Here is a 22,130-nt window from a genome sequence, read left to right on the forward strand (position 1 = left end):
GTCGCTGACTCGTGACCCTTAAATTAAAATTTAGCTTTATATATTAGTTATTTTTATATGATAATGATTACTGTTGTTGTTGTGATCTACAACCTCATGTACGTGATAAAGAGCAAAAGAGGGCGAATTGTTCCCACTTTTGACCCTAAGGCAAAAAAGCTAAAGTAATTAAGAAATCTTGGGCGACTTAAGGCAATTAAAAGTAAAGTTGAAATTTTTATTTCCACTTGGGATGCAAATTCGGAGCTTCCATTAGAGCTTGACCATTTCTTAAAGTTTGACTGTCGAAAAAGTGTAAGTAATATTTTAGTCTTTTGTTACATTTGAATTTAATTGTTCATAATCTTCATTTTCTAATTATGTCTTTTTATTATTAGGAGAAAACTCCCGGTCTTTCTTATGCATTGGATGCCCAACCATCCAGATATTTGGATTCTAAAGGAATGTATAATTTCCGTAATTAAACTTAAGGAGTATTTGAAAGCAAAAAGAATCTGTCAAACTTAAGGAGTAGAGTTCGTGATGCTTGATTATATAGGCCATCGAAAGCCTTGTTTTTCTAGGGCAGCAACGTATTCGAGGATCATGATGAGCTTAGTAAGGATGATGGTGAGCACTTTGGTGACTAGATGTTTTCTTTGTGTATTTTTTAAAAAAGTATTTTTCAAGTGATTTATCGTGGGAAAGTTTGATTTCAATGGAAAGTAAATTTGATCGAGAATAAAGGGATCTTTAATTTTAATTTTAGTTTCTCAACAGTTTGATGCTTAATTATTTCTCTAATTTTTGCACGTCCTAGTGTGTAGCTTGTAAAATTAGTGCATGGGTTTGTTTTTCGGAAGTTAGTTTCACTCTAGACTACCTATATATGTACCTAATCTTTGGGCTATTTTATAAGTGGTAGTTGATTCAAGCTCATAATTGATTAATTATATTGTATGAAGTATGTCAGATAGATACAAGTATTATTAAATGAGACATGTATCATGACCTATAATAACTTATTAAGGTATTATTGTTGGAAATAGTAATGCAATCGGATGACTCGCGTCCGATCGGGCGGCTCTAGCCCGATCGGGCGAAGGTGGTCAAGGAAAAAAAGGGAAACTCTCGCGCCCGATCGGGCGGCTTCGCCCGACCGGGCGACGGACAAGAGTTTTTCTACGAGATCTCTCGCGCTCGATCGGGCGGGCTTCGCCCGACCGGGCGGCGGACTCAAGGTTTTGACGAGCCCGATCGGGCGGCTTCGCCCGATGGCTCACCCGAAATGGGGATTTCAGATCGCCCGACCGGGCGCGAAGCTACGTCTAGAAAAATCTGATCTCGTGCCCGATCGGGCGGCAGCTCGCCCGATCGAGCCCGCCTTTTTTCCTAGGTCGGTTTGATTACGTGTTTCCTATTTCCAGGACTCATATAAATACGAGTCATACCTTTTTCATGATATTTTTCACTTTCTAGCAAAAAACACAAACCTACCTTTTGAGATCTGAACAGTTCTTGAGCAATTCCACTCTTCGAGTTCGGGTGCACGGATTACGGAGAGAGTTGCGTTAAACTTGGGGGGCGTGCGTCACTAGGAAACTTGTACCGATGGTGGCGTATTTCGCTTCTAAGGCAGTGGATTATTGTTCCACGGCGCGACTGTGAGTTTGGGATCTTCAATCTAGGAAAGTTCTAATCTTTTGTTTGTTATTGATTTCAACAGTTATTTTACCAACAATTTAGAAGCGAAATATTTTGATTTATTCTGTTGATATCATGACTAGCAATTCTCAAACTCGTCTATACCTAGATTTGTCTAAGTTTGAGTCTCTTGATGGAATTAATTATAAGAGATGGTCACAAAGGATGTTAATTGCTTTTGAACAAGTAGAAATTGATTATGTTTTGTTTAGGGATGCTCCAAAACCTATTGAGCAAACCAATACCATGATTGAAATTCCTAGTACTCCTGTTCCTGGGAATAAAGAACCTAGCTCTAATCAGATGACCACTACTGTTGTTGCTAATGAATCTGAAATCAAGAAATTTGATCGTGATAATAAATTTGTTAGAGGTCATCTTTTGAACAGCATGAAAAACAACATATTTGATTTGTATGTTAATATGAAATCTGCTAAGGAGATGTGGGAGTCCTTAGAGAAGAAATATGGTGTTGATGATGCTGGGAAAAAGAAGTGTGTGACTGGAAATTGGTTGAATTTTAAATTGGTTGATATTAAGCCTATCATGGACCAAGTCCATGTGTATGAAAATTATGTTGCTGAAATCCTTGCTCAGGGTATGAAGATGTGTGAAATCCTTCAGGCTAATGTCTTGATTGAAAAATTGCCTGATTCCTGGCCTGATTATAGAAATCACCTCAAGCATAAAAAGAGGGATCTAACCCTAGAAGAACTTGTGAGCCACATGAAGATTGAGGAAGCCAATAGGCTTAAGGATGTTTCCTCTAAGCCTAAAAATGTGTTAGCAATCAAGGCTAACCTTGTTGAATCTGGTGCTGACTCTGACAAGAAAGCAAGTGATAATCGTGCCAAGAAGGGAAATCTCCAAGCTAAGGGCAAGATTGGGAAGAAAGTCACTGGCAAGTGTTGGTCATGTGGTGGAGTGGGGCACTTTGCTTCACAATGCAAAAACAAGAAGAAGAAAAATATGAAATCTAGTGGAGGAAACAAGGATCATGCTCATCTGGTTAAGAATGAGGATGAAGATGTCATTGCTGCAGTTGTCTCTGAAGTCAATCTGATTGAGAACAACAGTGAATGGATTGTGGACACTGGTGCATCTAAACACTTCTGTGCTAACAAGGACCTGTTTGCCAGGATGGAAGATGCAAAGGAAGGTGAACAAGTCTACATGGGAAATTCAAGCAGCTCTGAGGTACTTGGAAAGGGCAAAGTGGTTCTGAAGCTGACTTCAGGGAAAACCTTGGCTCTTCACAATGTGTTGTATGTTCCTTCTCTTCGTAGAAATTTAATTTCTGGTTCTTTGTTGAACAAAGTAGGAGTTAAGTTAGTTTTTGATGCTAATAAACTTGTGTTAACCCGTAATGGGGAGTATGTTGGAAATGGTTACCTTAGTGGGGGCCTATTTGTTCTTGAAATTGTAATTGTCCCTTCAATGAATAAGATTTCTACTTCTGCTTATATTGTTGAGTCCTTTGAATTATGGCATAGTAGATTGGGTCATGTTGGTGCAACAAAATTGAAACAAATGAAAAGTTTAAATTTGCTCCCAAATATGTCATTAGATGAATTTGAAAAGTGTGAAGTGTGTGCGGAGTCTAAATTCGTGAAGAAACCCTATAAATCTGTCACGAAGAGAGAGACCACACCACTCGAGCTAATTCATTCAGATTTAGCAGACTTTAAGAACTTGGAAAGTACAGGCGGGAAACGCTACTATATCACCTTCGTTGATGATTGCTCTAGATATAGCAGGGTATATCTTCTGAGGACGAAGGATGAAGCCGAGTCCAAGTTCCTTGTGTATAAGGCAGAGGTAGAAAATCAGTTGGAGCGGAAAATAAAAAGAGTTCGCTCAGACAGGGGTGGAGAGTATGGCTCCGATTTCCTCAAGGACTTATGTGAAAGTGAGGGAATAATTCATGAAGTTTCGGCCCCGTATACTCCGCAACAAAATGGTGTGGCAGAGAGGAAAAATAGGACCTTGAAGGAAATGATGAATGCAATGCTCCTAAGTTCCGGGCTGCCAGATAATTTGTGGGGTGAAGCGGTACTATCAGCTAATTATGTACAAAACAGAGTAACTCACAAGAAGTTAGACAAGACTCCATATGAAATATGGAAGGGTTATGCTCCAAACTTGAATCACATGAAAGTATGGGGGTGTCTAGCTAAGGTGGGCTATCCATCGTTCAAGCGCTCAACTAAAGGTTCTAGGACCTATGATACAGTATTCATTGGCTACGCTGAGAATAGTGCCGCATACAGGTTTATGAGTCTGGAAGATCGCTCTATATTTGAATCTCGTGATGCAGAGTTCTTCGAACAGGTATTTCCTTTGAAGGAAAATTTAGTTACTGACGATGTTTCTTCAGTTCCTTCATCTGCAGGGCCAGAAGTTGCTTCCCCTAGGGTTGAAAGTGAGATTCAACCTAGGAGAAGTAAAAGGCAAAGAGTGGAGACAAGCTTTGGACCTGATTTCCTAACAGCCTTTATAGCAGAATGCGGAAATCTAGGTGAGTTCGAAGATGATCTAGATGAGATCATGCTGTGTCTTCAGGTTGTGGATGAAGATCCGAAATCGTTTAAAGAAGCTATGAGTTCAGTTGATGCAACCTTCTGGAAGGAAGCTGTAAACAGTGAGCTTGACTCAATCATGTCAAATGGTACCTGGGAGCTTGTGGATCTGCCCAAAGGGAGTAGAGATATTGGGTGCAAGTGGATTTTCAAGAGAAAGATGAGAACCGACGGCACCGTGGAGAGGTTCAAAGCTAGATTGGTGATAAGAGGATTCACTCAAAAATTTGGCCTTGATTATTTTTACACTTATTCTCCGGTGACTAAAATTGCCACTATTCGTGTTTTGTTTGCCTTAGCCTCATCTTACAATTTGATTGTGCATCAGATGGATGTTAAGACATCTTTTCTGAATGGCGATTTGGAGGAGGAGATCTACATGGAGCAACCTCCGGGTTTTGTAGTTCCTGGGATGGAGAATAAGGTGTGCAGACTAAAGAAATCCTTATATGGCTTGAAATAAGCTCCAAAGCAATGGTATGAAAAATTTCATAAAACTATTCTTAGTTTTGGTTTTGTTGTCAATGGTAGTGATGCATGTGTGTACTCTAAGATGTATGATACGCAATGTGTGATATTATGCCTGTATGTTGACGATATGCTCCTGTTTAGCACAAACATGTGTGTCATAAATGAAACTAAGAAATATTTAAATTCAAAGTTCGAGATGAAGGATTTGGGAGAGGTAGATGTGATCCTTGGTGTTAAAGTTACTAAAACCAAGAAGGGATATTTTCTGTCTCAGTCTCATTATGTGGAGAAAATTCTGAAGAACTTTAATTGTTTTGATTTGCCTCCTTTGAGAACTCCTTTTGATCCTTCTGGAGCTTTGGTGAAAAAATGTGGGGGACGGTGTGTCTCAAACTGAATATGCTAAGGTGCTTGGTAGTCTGATGTTTTTAATAAATTGCACTCGCCCTGATATTTCCTTTGCAGTTAGTAGACTTAGTCGCTATACTCATTGTCCTAGTGAGAAACATTGGGTTGCTTTGAGGCGTGTACTCAGATATCTATGTTGAACCATGTCTTGGGGATTGAATTTTGTTGGTCATCCCTTGGTTCTTGAAGGGTATTATGATGCAAATTGGGTAACGGATAGTGATGAAACAAGCTCTACAAGTGGCTATGTGTTTACCCTTAGTGGGGGTGCAGTTTCATGGAAGTCTGGTAAGAAGACGTGTATAGATAGATCAACTATGGAAGCTGAGTTCATCGCATTGGATCTGGCTACACAAGAGACAGATTGGATGAGAAATTTGCTTGTTGATATTCCTCTGTGGGGGAAGCCGTCACCACCTGTTTCTATGCATTGTGATTCACAAGCCGCTATATGTGTTGCTAAAAATAGTGTTTACAACGGCAAGAAAAGGCACATAAGAGTCAGACACGAGTCTGTGAGGCAGTTTATTGTGAATGGGGTTATTTCGTTGGACTATGCTCGAACAGAGAAAAACCTGGCAGACCCTTTTACTAAGGGTTTAAGTCGTAGACTAGTGGTGGAGTCATCAACTGGTATGGGTTTAGGACCTTTGTTGTAATGACTTGAAATGGTAGCTATTCTAGCTATGTGATATGATACATTGGTTATAATAAATTCAAGAACCTGTTTTGGTTATTTTGTTTCATTGAAATGAATCATGTGGATTTGTTGTATGTGTATCATGTATTTGAATCAATTACTCTATAAGAGTTGTAAGTTGATTCCGTTAGGATGATTTTATCTCTTAATGTCATTAGTCCAGTTGTTTTCTAAGCAGGGATAGATGGAGGTGCTTATATAGTTAAGACCTTTGTCCCGGTGGCTCTTAAAACAGGATAGATAATGACACCGAAAGTTGAAGGGTTGAACTTATGTTCTTAATGTTCTAGTTCCACTGCATGGATTTCTTAGGTTTGCAAGGTGCTTAAACACGTTTAAGCCTGCAGGGAAAGACCTTTGAATTTGCTGGGAACGTGTGTGAATAACACATAGGACGAACACCTACGTGAGTACGAGAGGTGGCCTCTCTCAAGGGAAGACTGGAGTATTGTTTTCCTGAAGTACTCATGAGAGCCCAAGTGTTGGCCAAGATTGGCGGAGTTGCTTAAGCTCTAAAGTCAAGGTATGTGTATTCAAGGTCCCTTCCTCGCTCCTAGGAGTTCAAATCTTAGGATACTCACTAGGGAAGTGTTGAAAACCTTGTGCACTAATGTGTTAGTTCAAACCTTTGGATACTAGCATTTAAGTACTAAGACTTTCATTTACTGTTCAGATTTCATGTTGAAGATCCGCTCGCATTAGTGGGGGATTGTTGGAAATAGTAATGCAATCGGATGACTCGCGCCCGATCGGGCGGCTCTCGCCCGATCGGGCGAAGGTGGTCAAGGAAAAAACGGGAACTCTCGCGCCCGATCGGGCGGCTTCGCCCGACCGGGCGACGGACAAGAGTTTTTCTACGAGATCTCTCGCGCCCGATCGGGCGAGCTTCGCCCGACCGGGCGGCGGACTCAAGGTTTTGACGAGCCCGATCGGGCGGCTTCGCCCGATGGCTCGCCCGAAATGGGGATTTCAGATCGCCCGATCGGGCGCGAAGCTACGTCTGGAAAAATCTGATCTCGCGCCCGATCGGGCGGCAGCTCGCCCGATCGGGCCCGCCTTTTTTCCTAGGTCGGTTTGATTACGTGTTTCCTATTTCCAGGACTCATATAAATACGAGTCATACCTTTTTCATGATATTTTTCACTTTCTAGCAAAAAACACAAACCTACCTTTTGAGATCTGAACAGTTCTTGAGCAATTCCACTCTTCGAGTTCGGGTGCACGGATTACGGAGAGAGTTGCGTTAAACTTGGGGGGCGTGCGTCACTAGGAAACTTGTACCGGTGGTGGCGTATTTCGCTTCTAAGGCAGTGGATTATTGTTCCACGGCGCGACTGTGAGTTTGGGATCTTCAATCCAGGAAAGTTCTAATCTTTTGTTTGTTATTGATTTCAACAATTATTTTACCAACAATTATTACAATTGATAATCAAGGTCTTGTCATTAATGCATGAGATGATAATCATGATATATATTATTGACCGTGTTTACCTTGATATTAACCAATCTAAATAGTTGGTTTAATTTGAAATGAAGCGATGCTATAGTGCTTTAATGATTTGAATTAGTTGTATGCCTATGATGTATGGTACAACAGATTCTTAATCAAAGATATACGGATATACCCTAGACCGATTATTGCTTTCAACAATACTAACTCAAGATTGAGGATCGGAACAACTTATCCATATGTGATTAACTTGGAAAATCAGTGTTTGCTTGCCCTGCTTAATTAAGCTATATGTGGTAGGTGTGGCTTTGCCACGGTTTGTACCCCCTAGTTTCTTTTTTCGTTTGTTTTCCCCTTTTCCGGGACCTAGCCCCTCGTTTGCACAGAAAAAAAAAAAAAAAGGCATATGCAGGTTACTTTATGCAAAAAAATTAATTAATTTACGCTAGCTAGTTATCTCCCCTTTCATTAATAGAGGATAAATGGCCGAATTTATTTTAAAGGTGATATTTAAAAACGGGTGGTTAGATCAAAAAGTGATGTTTTTAGGGGCGATAAAATACTTCGTACCCTGTTTAAATTTATTTACAGTGCTTTAAATGGAAATAGGACAGCAATAGTAGAGTACACAATCTCGAGCTGACCCCCATTCATCCTCAAGATAAACAAGATTGTTTATCATAGGGGCATATTGTAAATAAAGTGAACAGTGGTTGTTCCACATAGGTTGCGTAGTCATTCAACAATATGAGTAATAGGACACGTGGCCAATCAACGCCGTTAAGCCGTTAGTGAAGCTCCGTTAATTTAACTAATTGCCGTCAGCTTTGATTTTTTTTAATCAAAAGAACCATTTTCCTATTGGCGAGGAAATTCACACAAGCTCTGACATTAATATCGGGAAATCAACTAACTTTGCTATTGTAATCCAATTAATGCATAATTTAAATTAAACACAACATTAAGAACGGCAATTCGAATTACAACACATACTTTGCTATTAATTTGCAACTAATTGAACACATTTCAGAATTTCAATGCGATTAAGGAGCGGGAAAAAGAAGTGAACTACTGTCTACTGACTTTGCGGTTGACACAGAAATGGACCGAAGGTACCAGATGTAGCTACTGTGCGGATGGAGAATTGATTGATAAGAGAAAATCGAATTATTGAACCGCTGCAGCATTCAGAATTAGTTGAAACAAACCCCAGATCCAGTTCAAAAATTGGTTGTGTTGGTTTATGTAATGGTATTTTTGTTTTATGTAATGGTAATAATACTTTCAATTATGTTCTGTGGAACTTGAAGCTTAACAAAACCCTGACTATTGGTTTTCCTCAATTTGTAAATTTAAAATGTGGTTTTACACATTTGGTTTCGGGATACCTCAGCAAATGGTGATTTTAAGTTTGGTTGGGTTATCTACTACACCAATGAATCCATTGAAGTTAGATTAGGTAATGCTTATGTGTATTCCCTCAATTTGGGTTATTGGAGGGAAGTTGTTAGTGCTTCCCTTTGCTTTGGCACTAGAAGTTGTTCAATTTATCTTGATGGAGTGCATGTGAATGGTGTTATTCATTGGAATGGGATTCGTCTTCCTGGAGCCATAGACTTTGACCCGGAATTGTTCCATTGGATGAAGCTGATTACTGTTCCAAAGAATGGTAGGGAGTGTCTTGGGTATATACATGATAATCAGTCGCCATTCGGTTATCAATCTATGGGTCGTGGAGGAGGATGGGGTAGCCGAGTCTTGGAGAATGATTCTTTCTCTGAATCGAGATGATGGCTTTGAAAAATTGATTCATGTTAGAGCCAATGGTGCAATTGTAGTGGAACTAGAGGATGAATGTGCCTGCGCATTGCTTAGCTAATTTGTCTCAAATTTACTAATTAGTTTTTACACCAGCTGATTGAGCTGAATACCTTCTCTTGCCAATGCAGCAACACAACATTTTCTATCTCATCACAAGTTTGGAAACAAAGCCTTTTAAGTGACAATATCATATAGAAAAGGAGCTACCAGCAACTTTTGTTATCTTGGCTCCATGATTGCTGGAAACATGTAAGAATATCTAGTTATTTTGGAAACAACCTAATGTTTTAATCTTAATACTAATCAGATGAATGGTTTTATAGATGTCATGTACGTTCATATGCAATGGTTGATGATCTAGTTAACTACTACTTATATATATATATATATATTAGTCTGGCTTTTCTACTGTATTCTTCATTTCAGTCACCACTAATCCAAGTAATCCGACCTGAATGAATCTCAGTAACTTGCTCAAACCCAACAAGCCTATAATATTTCAGAATACATATTCTCTGCAGTTTCTGTGAATTTGTAGTTGTAACTCTAGCAGATCTTGTGTAATGTAATCATATATAGTTGTAACTCTAGCAGATCTTGTGTCATTTATAGTTTATACTACCCATATTTCTAGCAAATGTAGCTGGAGCAGCAACAAGAGCTACAACATTATTCTTCCTTTCTAGACATGATTTAGCAGCCAAAGCGCGGCCTTAACTTCATAGCCAGGCCATCTCCTTTTGAACATGTACAGTCTTTGTATATGTCGTCCATCCCCTCATCCCTGGAGCCAAGAACTATTATGACGATTGAGATTTTCTATGAATCCTTATATACAGTAGCATTGAAGCACAGTGATCTTCTACAAGTATTGAAGAAAACTCTTTGTTCTCACTAGTCAAGTGTTTCCTAATTGACCCTGTTTTATTCAGTTGAAGGAGTAAAGTACTTCAGAGCCTAAGTTGGGCCTAGTAAAATAGTGATAATGACATTTTACTAAAAAAAAAAAAAAAGACCTTTGGTACCAAGTAAAGGATCAGATAGTACATGTAACTTGTAAGAGTAATGATTCTAATGAATCTAGAACAATTTTGTAGGTTGCCATCAATAATTTAATATTACTCCATTATCCAAGTTTTTTCATGTGAATGAATGGTGGTTAATGTTGTTTCCCTTGGCCTTTTGAGCTTACTTAAGACATTTTACTAGGTACCACATTATGAAGGTAATACTTTGTACGACATTATTAGATTGATTAGGCTAATGTTAAAACTGAATAACTGATCATTTATAATTGAAGGTTTTACATAGGGATAAAAAACTAAGATACTGCATATGAATTTTGTTCATTTTGTGAAAATAAATAAATCATTTGAAATACTTTTGTATACTTGAAAATTTTTATGAACACCGTATATGTGGTACAGAGAATAAAATTATGTATAAATTATATTGATGGAGTTACAATGTAGAATTTATATACTGCACAAAGATGTCAATAAATCGATTGTATCTTACAACCGGGTATCATATACAAGACACAAAGTAATTATATTTAATATTTACTCACTTGCATGAATTTTTGCTCATTTGCACACTATTAACATTATTTTTTTCCAAATACGGAGTAAGCAATATTTTTTCCAATTCATTTGTACAACATGAGCAATTTATTACCAACCAAAAATCATAGGAATTTTAAATTTTCTTATTGCCAACCAAACAAGTTTAGAAAATTCATAGGAATATCAATAGGGAAATAACTTTCCACAAAACGCAATTTCTTACTAGAATTTAATCTCCATGTCAATCAAACGAGTTCAAAAAATACATTTCGATTTTTTCAATTAAAATTGTCCTACCATCTTACATAATTGGTCTTACTAAGACAGTGCTACGCAAATATTTATGGTAATTGAAACAGGGTGATTTCAATCAATTAAAATTGTCATACCGTCTTACAAAAATTGGTCTTATTAAGACAACGCTACACAAATATTTATGGTAATTGAAACAGGATAATTCCAATCAATTAAAATTATCATACCGTCCTATAAAATTGATCTTACTAAGATGGTACACAAATGTTTACGGGAATTGAAACGGGGTAATTCTAATACGGAGTAACTAGTGAGGGTTAAAAAGGAAAAGGTTAAAAAAAAATGGAAAGAGCAAGTAGGGGGCAAAAGGACAAGAAAGGAAAGTTATGATATCATCAATTTATCGTCTTTACTTCCTCCCTCCATTCCAATCTCTCTCATTTATTTTCTCCCTCCACCTTCCTCTTTCCTTTCTTCCTTCCAACTCTAAAACAAATCTTCCCTTTTTTTCCCAGAAAACCCAAACCAACCCCTCTTCTTTTTCTCTCTCTTCTTCATCTTTCACTCTCCTACTTCCACCAATCTTCAATTAACAAACAATCAAACAAACCCCACAAAAAAAAAATCGTAAATTGGTTCATCAATTTCCCCAATCTTCAATCAATTGAATTGAAGATTGATTGTCAAATTCACCAATGTTTTAATCAAATTAAATCCCCTTTTTCTCAAACCAAAAAACACCCAATAATTAGAAATGATCCGAATGTTGCAATCTCACTACATTTTGATCTTCTCTCTAATCTTATCTCTTCCAATGTTCTACTTCTTTGCTCCTCATTTTCTCTCTCCTCACCCTCGCCAACTCCCAATTCCTCGCCCAGATGAACTGGAAGATCTTTCCCTCTTCAATCGTGCAATTTCATCTTCATTCTCTTCGCCATCTTCGTCTTCAACTTTTTCGTTTTCCAGATTAGGGTCTCACAACCCAACTTTGAAGATCGCTTTCCTGTTCCTAACACACACTGATCTCTTCTTCTCTCCTTTGTGGGATCGTTTCTTCAATACTAGTTCACCTAAACTGTTCAACATCTATGTTCATGCTGACCCAGATTCTCATCTCAAAGACCCAGGTGGGTTTTTCGATGCTAGATTTATACCAAGTAAGCACACTGAACGATCTTCTGCTACTTTGATTTCTGCTGCTAAAAGATTAATGGCAACTGCTATATTAGATGATCCTTTGAATTTCTATTTTGCGTTGGTTTCTCAATCCTGTATACCTTTACATTCGTTTGATTATGTGTATAAGACCCTTTTAGGTGGGGGGAGTAAGGGGAATGCTTTTGGATTTCGACATGTTCGTCATAAGAGCTTTATTGAGATTCTAGACAATGAGACTATTCTTCCCTCGAGGTATGTTGCTCGAGGGAAGAATGTGATGATGCCTGAGGTACCTTTCGATCAATTTCGGGTCGGGTCACAGTTTTTTGTGTTGACTAAGAAGCATGCTTTGATGGTTTTGAAGGATAGGAAATTGTGGAGGAAGTTTAGGCTTCCTTGTTATAAGACTGAATCATGTTACCCTGAAGAGCATTATTTCCCTACATTGTTGAATATGAAAGATCCTAATGGTTGTACTCAATATACTCTTACAAGGGTTAATTGGACTGATAGTGTTAATGGACATCCTCATATGTACCGTCCGCCTGAGGTGTCGCCCGAGTTGATCTATACTCTTCGGCAGTCTAATTATACTCATGATTACTTGTTCGCGAGGAAGTTCTCACCCGATTGCTTGAAGCCTTTGATGGAGATGGCTGATACTGTTATCTTCAATGACTGAGCAATTTTGTTTGTGATGTCTGGTGAGTGAGCAATTTCTTTGCTTTTCTATACTTTCTAAGTTCTTTCATCTTGTCTATGATTTGATTTGATATAATTTACTTTGTGCCTTTCATCAAAATGAGATTTTTTGGACTTACATCATAATGTAGGATACTTATTAGTTTTTTTTTTTTTAGTATGAGTACAACTTAAGTACTCCAGATTTAAATGTGTATTGCTTATCAACAAAAACTAAAAACCAATGTGTCCTGTTTAGGATTAGGTTTCTGCTAATTGTGATTCTGCATCAGGAGATTTTATCTTCTAGATTTATGTCACTGGCTGGCGTGCTGTTCTAGTGTAGTTTGATGTTGAGTAGCTGTAAAATGTGAACATTTTGAGGAAGGCTTTAGGTCAGGGTCACTGCTTGTGTAGTTAGTGTTTAGAACCTTGGATATAAGGTTCTTTGCAAGTGAACTTGAAGGATTGTCTTGTGGAAGTACGGGATCTCTGCAGGGCTGCTTTAAATTTATGGCAACTTCTTTGGAAAATACTCGATAGCTCCACAGTAACCATGATAAAATGATATAATTAGAGCATTTGGAAATTCTTTTATAATGTCGGTGACCATAGAATTTGCATCTGCACAAATTTCAGCTAATTGCATTAGGTTGTATAGGCTGCTTGCTGTTGATTGTCGTCTTTCAGCGATTACCTATTGTAGTTTTTAGTCATAATTGACTACAAATTTAATACAACTGTAGAAAGAAAATTAAATGGAGCATGGTGGTCCATCAGATGTGAATTAGACGTGGCTTAATTGTTTTCCTCGCAAACTAACTGATAAATGACTAGTTCATTCCCCTTTCTTACCTGAGCTATCGTTCCTGGCCCCACTTTTTTCCGCTTTCACTATTATCTTCCCATAGGCGGCCCTCCTAGAGTTTTTGTACCTATTCTCAGCTTAAACTCACATGCTAAGTCTTTGGGTGTTAATTTTGATCAGTGTTGCTTTGAGGCAGTAGTTTCTTTTTTACTCGCATAGTAATTAGCAAATGATAATGTTTTGAGGAGTTCATCATTGAACTTCTTTGCATTAGATTGTGATTGTACAGGTTTCTTGTCATCTTTCAATTATTAGTCAAAATAGGGCTTTCTCACAAATGATGACAAATTAGCATAGCTGTAGAGAGAAAGTAGAGGGGGAACATAGTGGTCCATTAGATTGCTAACAAGACATGGATTTCCTGCTTTCCTGCAAGCTGACAGATATCTCATCTATTCATTTCTCTTTTCATTTGTGTGTAATATCGTTAGGAATAATGCTGACAATTTTCATGAACTTGCAATCCAATCCCTGAGTATGAAATTATGAAGAAAATCACATACTTGGAGTGAAATTGCATGACCACTTACCATATACATTGGAATAGAATTTTATCAGAAAATTACACTAACTCAATATCGTTATCACATCACTATACATCACAGCCATTATTTAATTAGTTTAATACATTACATGCTCTTGATCTTAAACCATTTGGTGTTCGTGTTTATCTGAGTTGCTCTGATTATGTTTTGGCCAATTCTTTTCAGGTCTTAAATTTTGTTTTCTTGAATGGGGAGAGGATCTGTTGTAGCAACACCTCTGATGCTTTCCCTTGAGCCATCAGTAATTATCTTGAAGCTGCTCAACTGGAAAATCAACTGCCAACAGCAAAATTACCCTGCTGGTATGTTGGTTCAGAAATGTCTTGAATTATACAATACCACGGCAATAAGAGCTAGCTTGACGCTCTTTGTTGTTAGAAGTGCTAGTTTTTTTCTGTACATAAATGGTAAAGAATGTGTTTGTACCATATCATATCAAGTAGCATGAATATTCGACGGGGGCGGGGCTATCGACCTTTGTTGATATGTAGTGGAATTCGCAAGTCCCTTGCTCTTAGCCTGTCTGCTCAATGTAGGCGTAGAGAGAACTCAAAATTCCGTATGGCTTTTTATAAGATATGCTCAATCAGTGTTAGAATGATGCCTCAAGGCCTCAATAGTAAGCTTCGTTTTGGTTTCTTTTTCTTTCTGTTCAATGTTCTCTTCTTTTGACCCCTATTTTTCTGGTCATTTCAACACTTTTGACTAATATCTGAGAATCTCATGTTGAATGATATAGCTTATTTTATTACAAGTTGATATTTTTTTGTAAGATGTTGAATGAAATCTCTTTTTTAAGTCAGCATTAGTTTCACCAAATATAGCTATCAGTCGACTAATTTATTAAATTCAAACATACCCTACATTTGGATGTTTGCTTTTTGTCAATTATTATTGTTGTTTTTGTATCTATCATCCTTAACTTATACAGAATAATCCGTAGTAGTTGATGTGAAAATTTAATATAATGATATAATGATGCTTAACATCACTTTTATACATCCCAAAATTGTGTTAGAATAATGTTTCCAGCCTTCCAGGTTTCTTTTAACTTTTATCATGTGTTTAGAATGTTTAGCTCTTGATTGTGAAGCACTTTAATCATACTAAATATGATGTGGTTTTGTTTTCTTAAAGTAATTGTAAATTGATTACACTCGCTTTCAAATTAGGGATGTTTATCGCTTTCGAAAGTCTTATCTCAGATGACAAATTATTAGTAGATTGATTCTTAGTAAAAGTTATTTTCTTAACATTTCTCTATATGTATTTGATGTTGAAAAGCAAAAACATCTTTTATGGAGTAGCATATAGGGCAAAGGTACTCGTAGTATGCTTAATAATACCTCCGTTACAGGTTATGTGCAACGATTAGACATTTTTCCTCTCTGCTTTATGTCAAATCGTTGCACATAGCCTGTAACGGAGATAGTAATATAAATAAAAACTCAATATAATAAGTTTTGAATTTCCCACACTAGACATATAAGAAGTACTTGGAGATCTATATATATCTTTCAAGTAAAATGTTGAAAAATTGGTCCATAACATTTCTAACTTGTAGATCTATAGTACTACATGTGAACCTAAATTAAAAGATGTTACACAAGGACGGAAAGTGGGGCTAACGACTATAATGAGGTTGACATATTTTTTGGTACTATAGTTTGGTGAGTTGATGACAACTGATGATAACAATAAGCCAACTACCCAATCTTTTAATTAATCATATAATTAACTAATATTTGTTTGAATTATTATCACTAATCAATCAAATATTGCGCTTTTATAGAGAACACCAATGCAAACAACCTCCTTTTAAATCATTTTCATACTATGAGAGAATATAGGGCCAACTGCCCCTAAGGTATTTGTTTTATCATGTTTCATCTTTGATTAGTTCATGCATGAAGTATTTCATTATCTCTTTTATTTGCTATTAATTATAACTTGGTTCAAATATGCTGCGTCATCTATATATTTGACTCTTGATCTATACTAATTACTAAGTAGTACTCCATCATCAATTTATTTTTTGAATTGGGAACTCGCGAAATTGATATAAAATGATAATTTTTGATCACCTACTTTTCCTTACGGTTTATTCTTCTACACCGTAGTTTCTTAAAAGAAAATGTCAAGGCTAATAAGTAGGAATTAGATTTACACCCTCTTCTTATTGATTAGTCTTCACTCGTTAAAATTCTACATGATTCATTTTATTACTATTACATAGAAGAGTTTAATGTGAAATCTTGTAACATATGATGTGTACACTCTGTATATTATCACTACTTATGCAGTAACCATAATACTACGAATGTATAATTTTCAAAGGTTTGAAACTATGATAATCTAAATTCTAGTGGGTGCTTGGACTTTCACATTAGCAGCATATATTCAATTCATTCACCAAAGTTAAGCAGCAAAGCATTTTGGGATATGACATCAATAATTTTTCTTTTCACAAGAATCAAATTGAAGCCCATTTGGAAATATACAAAGAGCATGGGCCTACTGGCCTATTGAGATTTCAGCCTTTGGTCTATGTCATCACTAAACTGCTTAAAAACATTGCCCCTTTGCCTTACTTTGACAATTGGTCAACAGCGATATTACACGGTACTTCATCCGTTTCAGAATAATTTGACATAATTTTATCTTTTTCTTTTTTCAAGTACTCACTTTGACTACAGTTTTTTTACTACGTGTCAGAAACAAATGCTAATATATCCATCGTAAAATGTTGCCAAATAGATGTTAATATAAAATTTCATACTCGTAAGTTTTAATACTTAATTATACAGTATTTATGGTCAAACTATGTTTGCAAGTTTGGAATATTCATTGATTTACATCAAGCAAGATATTCAATCCCTTCAATTAAAAATTTTCCAAGTTCTTTTCTTTTAACATAGTCAACACATACAAGAATATGCCATTGAGAAATTGGACTTTGTGAAGGAGTCCTTGCGAAAGAGAAAACGAAAACCAAAGACTCGTATCAATGGATTGAACACTTAGTTAATATCAAGTGTCTTCAATTGATGGTGAAAGCAAGTCTTGCATTTCAAGCCGCGGTCAATAATGTTCTTCATCATCAACATTTGTACATTGTAGGTGAAGATACCAGGGATTGTAAAGAATAATGAATCGTCGAGTAAATATCAGCTAAAAACTAATCAGGAAAGTCTTCATTGTGGTCTGCAAAGGAATTGCAAGAGTCATTTATGAAGATACATTGGTGATGTTGAAGTAGACAGTTTTCTGTTGGTAACTATTCATAGCATAATCAACTTGGAAGTGGCCAAATGGTGATTTGAAGCGTAAGCCATATCCTATCCCAACTCCGCTTCCTGGTTTGCCTTGTCGCAAGGCTGGATTTCCTGTCATATCCCAACCAAAAAAGTTGTAACTTAATTCCCAGCTAAGTCTAAATTTGCAGAGAAAAGTAATGCAGCTTCAAACAAAATCTTCGAATATATCTACATCAGAGAGATCAGAAAGCAAGCTCTGAAAAAGTATAGGTGAAATGCTTCAAAATAGATGGAACATACCAGGAACAAGCCGACCAGAACCCAGATCAGATCCGTAATCTAAGAAAATTGCACCTTCTAACATTTTGCTCTGGAGATAAGAGAAAGGAAAAATTCTAAGGGCTACATAGAACATGCCAACAAATCAAAACATAAATAAAATTGTCAGAACATGCAATTACTCCGAGATAGAGAGGAGACCTGGGGGGACAGTTTGAAGCAAATATAGTAACAAGTCAATAATCTATCATACATCTTGTTGCCACCAATTAAAAGTCCATGTAACATTGTATTAGGGAGGCTCATTCAATGACGGCTCATATAATCAAGCTAATTGGATGTTACCTTTTTTTTTAAAACTCATAATTGGATGTTACTTAGGAGTACTAGCTGATCTAGGATGATCCTAAACGTCATTAACCTACATGAAAACAGACAACAATTACAATATTCTGGAACTGTGGCTGTGTGTGGCACACATAAGGTCCAACCAAAGTACGAGAATGAAACATTAAGCCTAAGCAGAAGAGGGGAAAAAGGGTCAAATGACAAGAAGAAATTATCCAGGTGACACAGTTAATTGCAAAACTGCCAGGGAGTCAGCAACATGGTTTATAAAATAGCTACAGAAACACCTCATACGTAAATTTGCTAAGTGTGAAAGCAAATACTTACCAACGGGAACGTTAAATCACTGTTGGCAACCAAACATGATCTTCCAGTTCCAACAGCACCTTCACCATACCCTCTAACACTACCAAGACCACCAATAGCAAATGCTTGGTAAGGAGCCATATCCCCCACAATGGAACCTCCAGTAATACTGTTGAGAATTTCATGTAATTAAAGATGAGAAAATAATACCTACAACAAGCATCTATACATGCATTCGTGTTTCAGAAATGAACGCGGACTAAAACTCTAACAAACATGGGTGCAGAGATTATATTGTCCAATGTGATAATGATTCTGATGATTCAAATTGTGGAAAGGAGAATTACAATGTAACTGCAATTGAGTACAGACTAGTCTAGCTCAAACTTTATCAGAATTCAGGAAATAATCCTACGTCAGACTGTCAGAGCAAATATCGGAATCACAATGATGTTAAAGATGTGTATTATGCGAAGAAGCTTAACACCAGCTTGAATGAAATGTTCTAGATTTAGAGGGAGAAGACACTAATCAGTAATAGAGGGATTGTTAGAGCTCGGGCACTAATTGATAGCGCCAGTGTAGGACAAGAAAAATGAACAGGGGATAACTGCAACAAAAAAAGGAACAGGATCTAACTATTATTTTTATATTACAATTACCAAAAGGAATTAAATTTATCCAAGATTGCAAATATGTGAATTTTAAGCTGACTTCAATTCTTTACAGTCAAATAAGTTGATCAATCTCTAAAATCTATATTATTAAATTGCATCATTGAACTATGTCATCAAAATTCTTTTTTCAACCTCCAAACATAAATTACAACTCCATTAGTTCCTATCTCTCGGTGCTCACCTTGTCAATAAAATAGAAGGCCCAAGTTTGATACCCTTAGTGCCAACAAACTTGAATCGGTTAAAAACAAGCCATTTGGACAAAACTGGAACTCCTTGTTCTATCTGCAAGCTGAACTGAAATAAAAAAAAAAAAAAAAAAAAAAAAAAAAAAAAAAAACAAGAACAATTAAGTAATATGCAGCAGAAACTCATATCTCATTTCCTTAACACTTTGTTTGGATTGAAGGAAATAGAGGGAAAGGAAGGGAAGATAAATTGAGGGATATATAATTTCTCATTTGGATAGCAAATGAGGAAGGAAGAGAATTGGAGGGGAAAGAAATGGAGGGATAGAATTGCAAGAAATTGATCTCTTCAACAATGGAGAGATTTGGAAGGAAAACTCTTCATTCTTCCCTCCCCTCCCCTTCCCTTCCCACCCCTTCTCCTCCCTCCCCTTCTTTTCCTTCCCCCTAATCTATCCAAACACAATGTAAGTAATTTGTGGTAAGAAGTTCACATCTTAGATCATAAGTTGAGAATAATACACGACTAAAGAAATTGTCATTTGCCCTGGCGTAACGAGTTTCTTGTTTTAACACCACCATACTATCATGGGTGCCTCCGCTGTACACAGGACATTTCAAAGGGATAGGAAAAACAATTGTCAAAATTAGTGCCTTGGAAAGCATACCACTAGACAAGTTTAAATACAAACTGACGTGGATAATCTCAATAACCTGCAAGTCACCGGAAAACCATCAAGATCTCGGTTTATAGGGCGTCCTTCATCGCTCATAGGGCAAACATGCTGCACAGGATACCATAAATATTTGACAAAAAAATTCATATAAAAACTCGTACTTGAGTTCACAAATGACTCAATTTTTAATACACAAAGCAAAATTTTCAATTTGTGGCATGTTACCTCACCTCAAATTTTACACTGGTTGTACTGCTCCAATTGGAGCTAGCAGGCTCACTCAATTCTAAACCCACGGAGGAGCGACAGAGATTTACACCCCCACTCCCAGATTGTGAGAAGTTATCGACGGGCAAACCATGAACTCCAATCTCAGGTGAAATAGAATGCTGATTTTCCAGAGAAATATTTGCATAAGAAATTCCACCCAACAAATGCCCAAATGGTCTAAAAATGCTTAACAAAAGTAATTCGCTACTCGAGAATTTTAATAATCATCATCCAACTCGAAAACTATGATAAGCAGTGATCAAACCTGAACCACAACAGACTGCTGAGGAAGCCATTCAGGCCTAGGCCTCCTATAAGCCACCACAACATTTGTGTCATACAATCCTTTGTCCCAAAACACATCAAGCTTCTCACTTCCACCAAATAAATTAGGGTGCTTAATGCATAAACTGCCATAAAACACATATTAATTTCATAATTTTCCACAAATTTAAGCATATAATTATCAAAGCTTTTAACCTCCAATATTCCAAGTTTTATAATTTATTACCTCCCAATAACTAATGAAAGAGGACCTCCAGAATTCCTATTGCAGAAATTAAATAAAAATGCATATTAATAACATGATCAATTAATTAACAAGACTAAAAATTTGCTGGTATTAATATGAATTAAGAGATAAAGATGGAAACCTGAAAGGGGGCAGCATTAAAGCAGCGCATAGCTTGTGACTCAAATCTACATTGACATCAATTTTGGCTGACGAACAACAAAATTATAGAATATAATTACCAAATTGCAAATGCTGAATACCCAGTTCATTAATTGTCCATATTAATTTAGTAAAATTAAATTTTTTAAAAAAAAAATTGAGAATTGAAAGAGAAAAAAGAACTGACCTTTACCAGCATGGATGCTCTTCTGAGCTCCCATGAATAATGTCTGACAACAATCATGAAAAAATTGAACCCGAAAAAATTTGAAATGAAGGCAAGCAATTGCAGTGTAAAATTATAAAGGAGATGATAAAGAGAGAAGAAAGGTTGTGTTGGAGTAGCATATGGGTTAGAACTTAGAAGTTGTCTCTTTCTTTCTCCTTGGGCTTTCTAACTTCTTGAATTGTGCTCTTTTTTTTTTTCTTCTAAAATTTCAATTGCTTTTGCATAATTCATAATGGGGTGATTTGCCAAAACAATACAAGTATAATATTTCGTAACATAAACTAATTCCTTATAGGCTTATATACATTGATTTAAAAAGTTCTTCTCACAATACCATTTATTGACTCGATTTTAAGGTTTGACATTAATAAGTGTAAAACTGTTAATAATATTGACGGTTTTAACTAATTTAGAACCTTTATGGTAGTATTAGACTATTAGAGATTAACAGTTCTATATAATTTGGTTTTTACCATTACTAATATTATACTACGTATAATCAAGCAAGAGTGAAAAAGCTAAAGTAAATGATTTTTTATTTTTTTTTAATAGAGCTAAAGTAAATGATTGATATGAAGATTCTACCGATTAATTAATGATACTATGCAAAGATTATGCTTATCTCATTTTGTATCTAATTTTCTAATTTGTTATTACTCTCATTAAAGTTTGAAAGGGGTCACATTGAAAATATTTGAAAGAATTAGACTATGTTCTATTGGACTTATTTTTAGTCTTTTAATTTAGTTTAATTCACTTTAATTCAAATCCATTAGGTTCATAATTTTTCAATTTTTGAAATTCAAGTACGTTTATTATATAGTGTTGTATTTAATATTCTATATATTCAAAATTTGGGATTGTTTAAATTGTTTTTACTAAAAGTTCAAATTTTGCGATTGTTTAGATTTTTTACTAAATGTTCAAAAGTATAAGCGTGGTGTATTGCGAATTTGCGATTTTTTTTTACTAAATATTCAATTTTGTTGATGTTTAGATTCTTTACCAAATATTTAAAATTTACAATTGTTAATTTTTT

The 22,130-nt window shown here is 36.2% G+C and overlaps 2 protein-coding genes across 2 annotated transcripts; one reads left to right on the plus strand and one right to left on the minus strand.

Moving 5' to 3' along the window:
* Positions 1 to 11,281: 11,281 nt before the first annotated feature.
* On the plus strand, positions 11,282 to 14,921 carry LOC110683558. Its single transcript, XM_021859962.1, has 2 exons — positions 11,282 to 12,797; positions 14,353 to 14,921. The coding sequence occupies exon 1, from the start codon at positions 11,687 to 11,689 to the stop codon at positions 12,773 to 12,775; it is 1,089 nt and encodes a 362-aa protein (XP_021715654.1). The 5' UTR covers positions 11,282 to 11,686; the 3' UTR covers positions 12,776 to 12,797; positions 14,353 to 14,921.
* Positions 14,922 to 17,231: 2,310 nt separating this feature from the next.
* On the minus strand, positions 17,232 to 21,877 carry LOC110683559 (outer envelope protein 80, chloroplastic-like). The gene is made up of 11 exons (XM_021859963.1): positions 21,050 to 21,877; positions 20,843 to 20,909; positions 20,701 to 20,736; positions 20,455 to 20,599; positions 20,150 to 20,308; positions 19,957 to 20,027; positions 19,765 to 19,843; positions 19,236 to 19,351; positions 18,399 to 18,546; positions 17,745 to 17,814; positions 17,232 to 17,573 (listed from the first exon to the last, which is right to left on the minus strand). Exons 1-11 carry the CDS (start codon positions 21,081 to 21,083, stop codon positions 17,416 to 17,418), a joined length of 1,083 nt encoding a protein of 360 aa, XP_021715655.1. The 5' UTR covers positions 21,084 to 21,877; the 3' UTR covers positions 17,232 to 17,415.
* Between the last annotated feature and the right edge of the window lie 253 nt (positions 21,878 to 22,130).

The sequence above is a fragment of the Chenopodium quinoa genome, unplaced genomic scaffold (assembly GCF_001683475.1).
Source record: "Chenopodium quinoa cultivar QQ74 unplaced genomic scaffold, ASM168347v1, whole genome shotgun sequence".
NCBI lineage: Eukaryota > Viridiplantae > Streptophyta > Magnoliopsida > Caryophyllales > Amaranthaceae > Chenopodium > Chenopodium quinoa.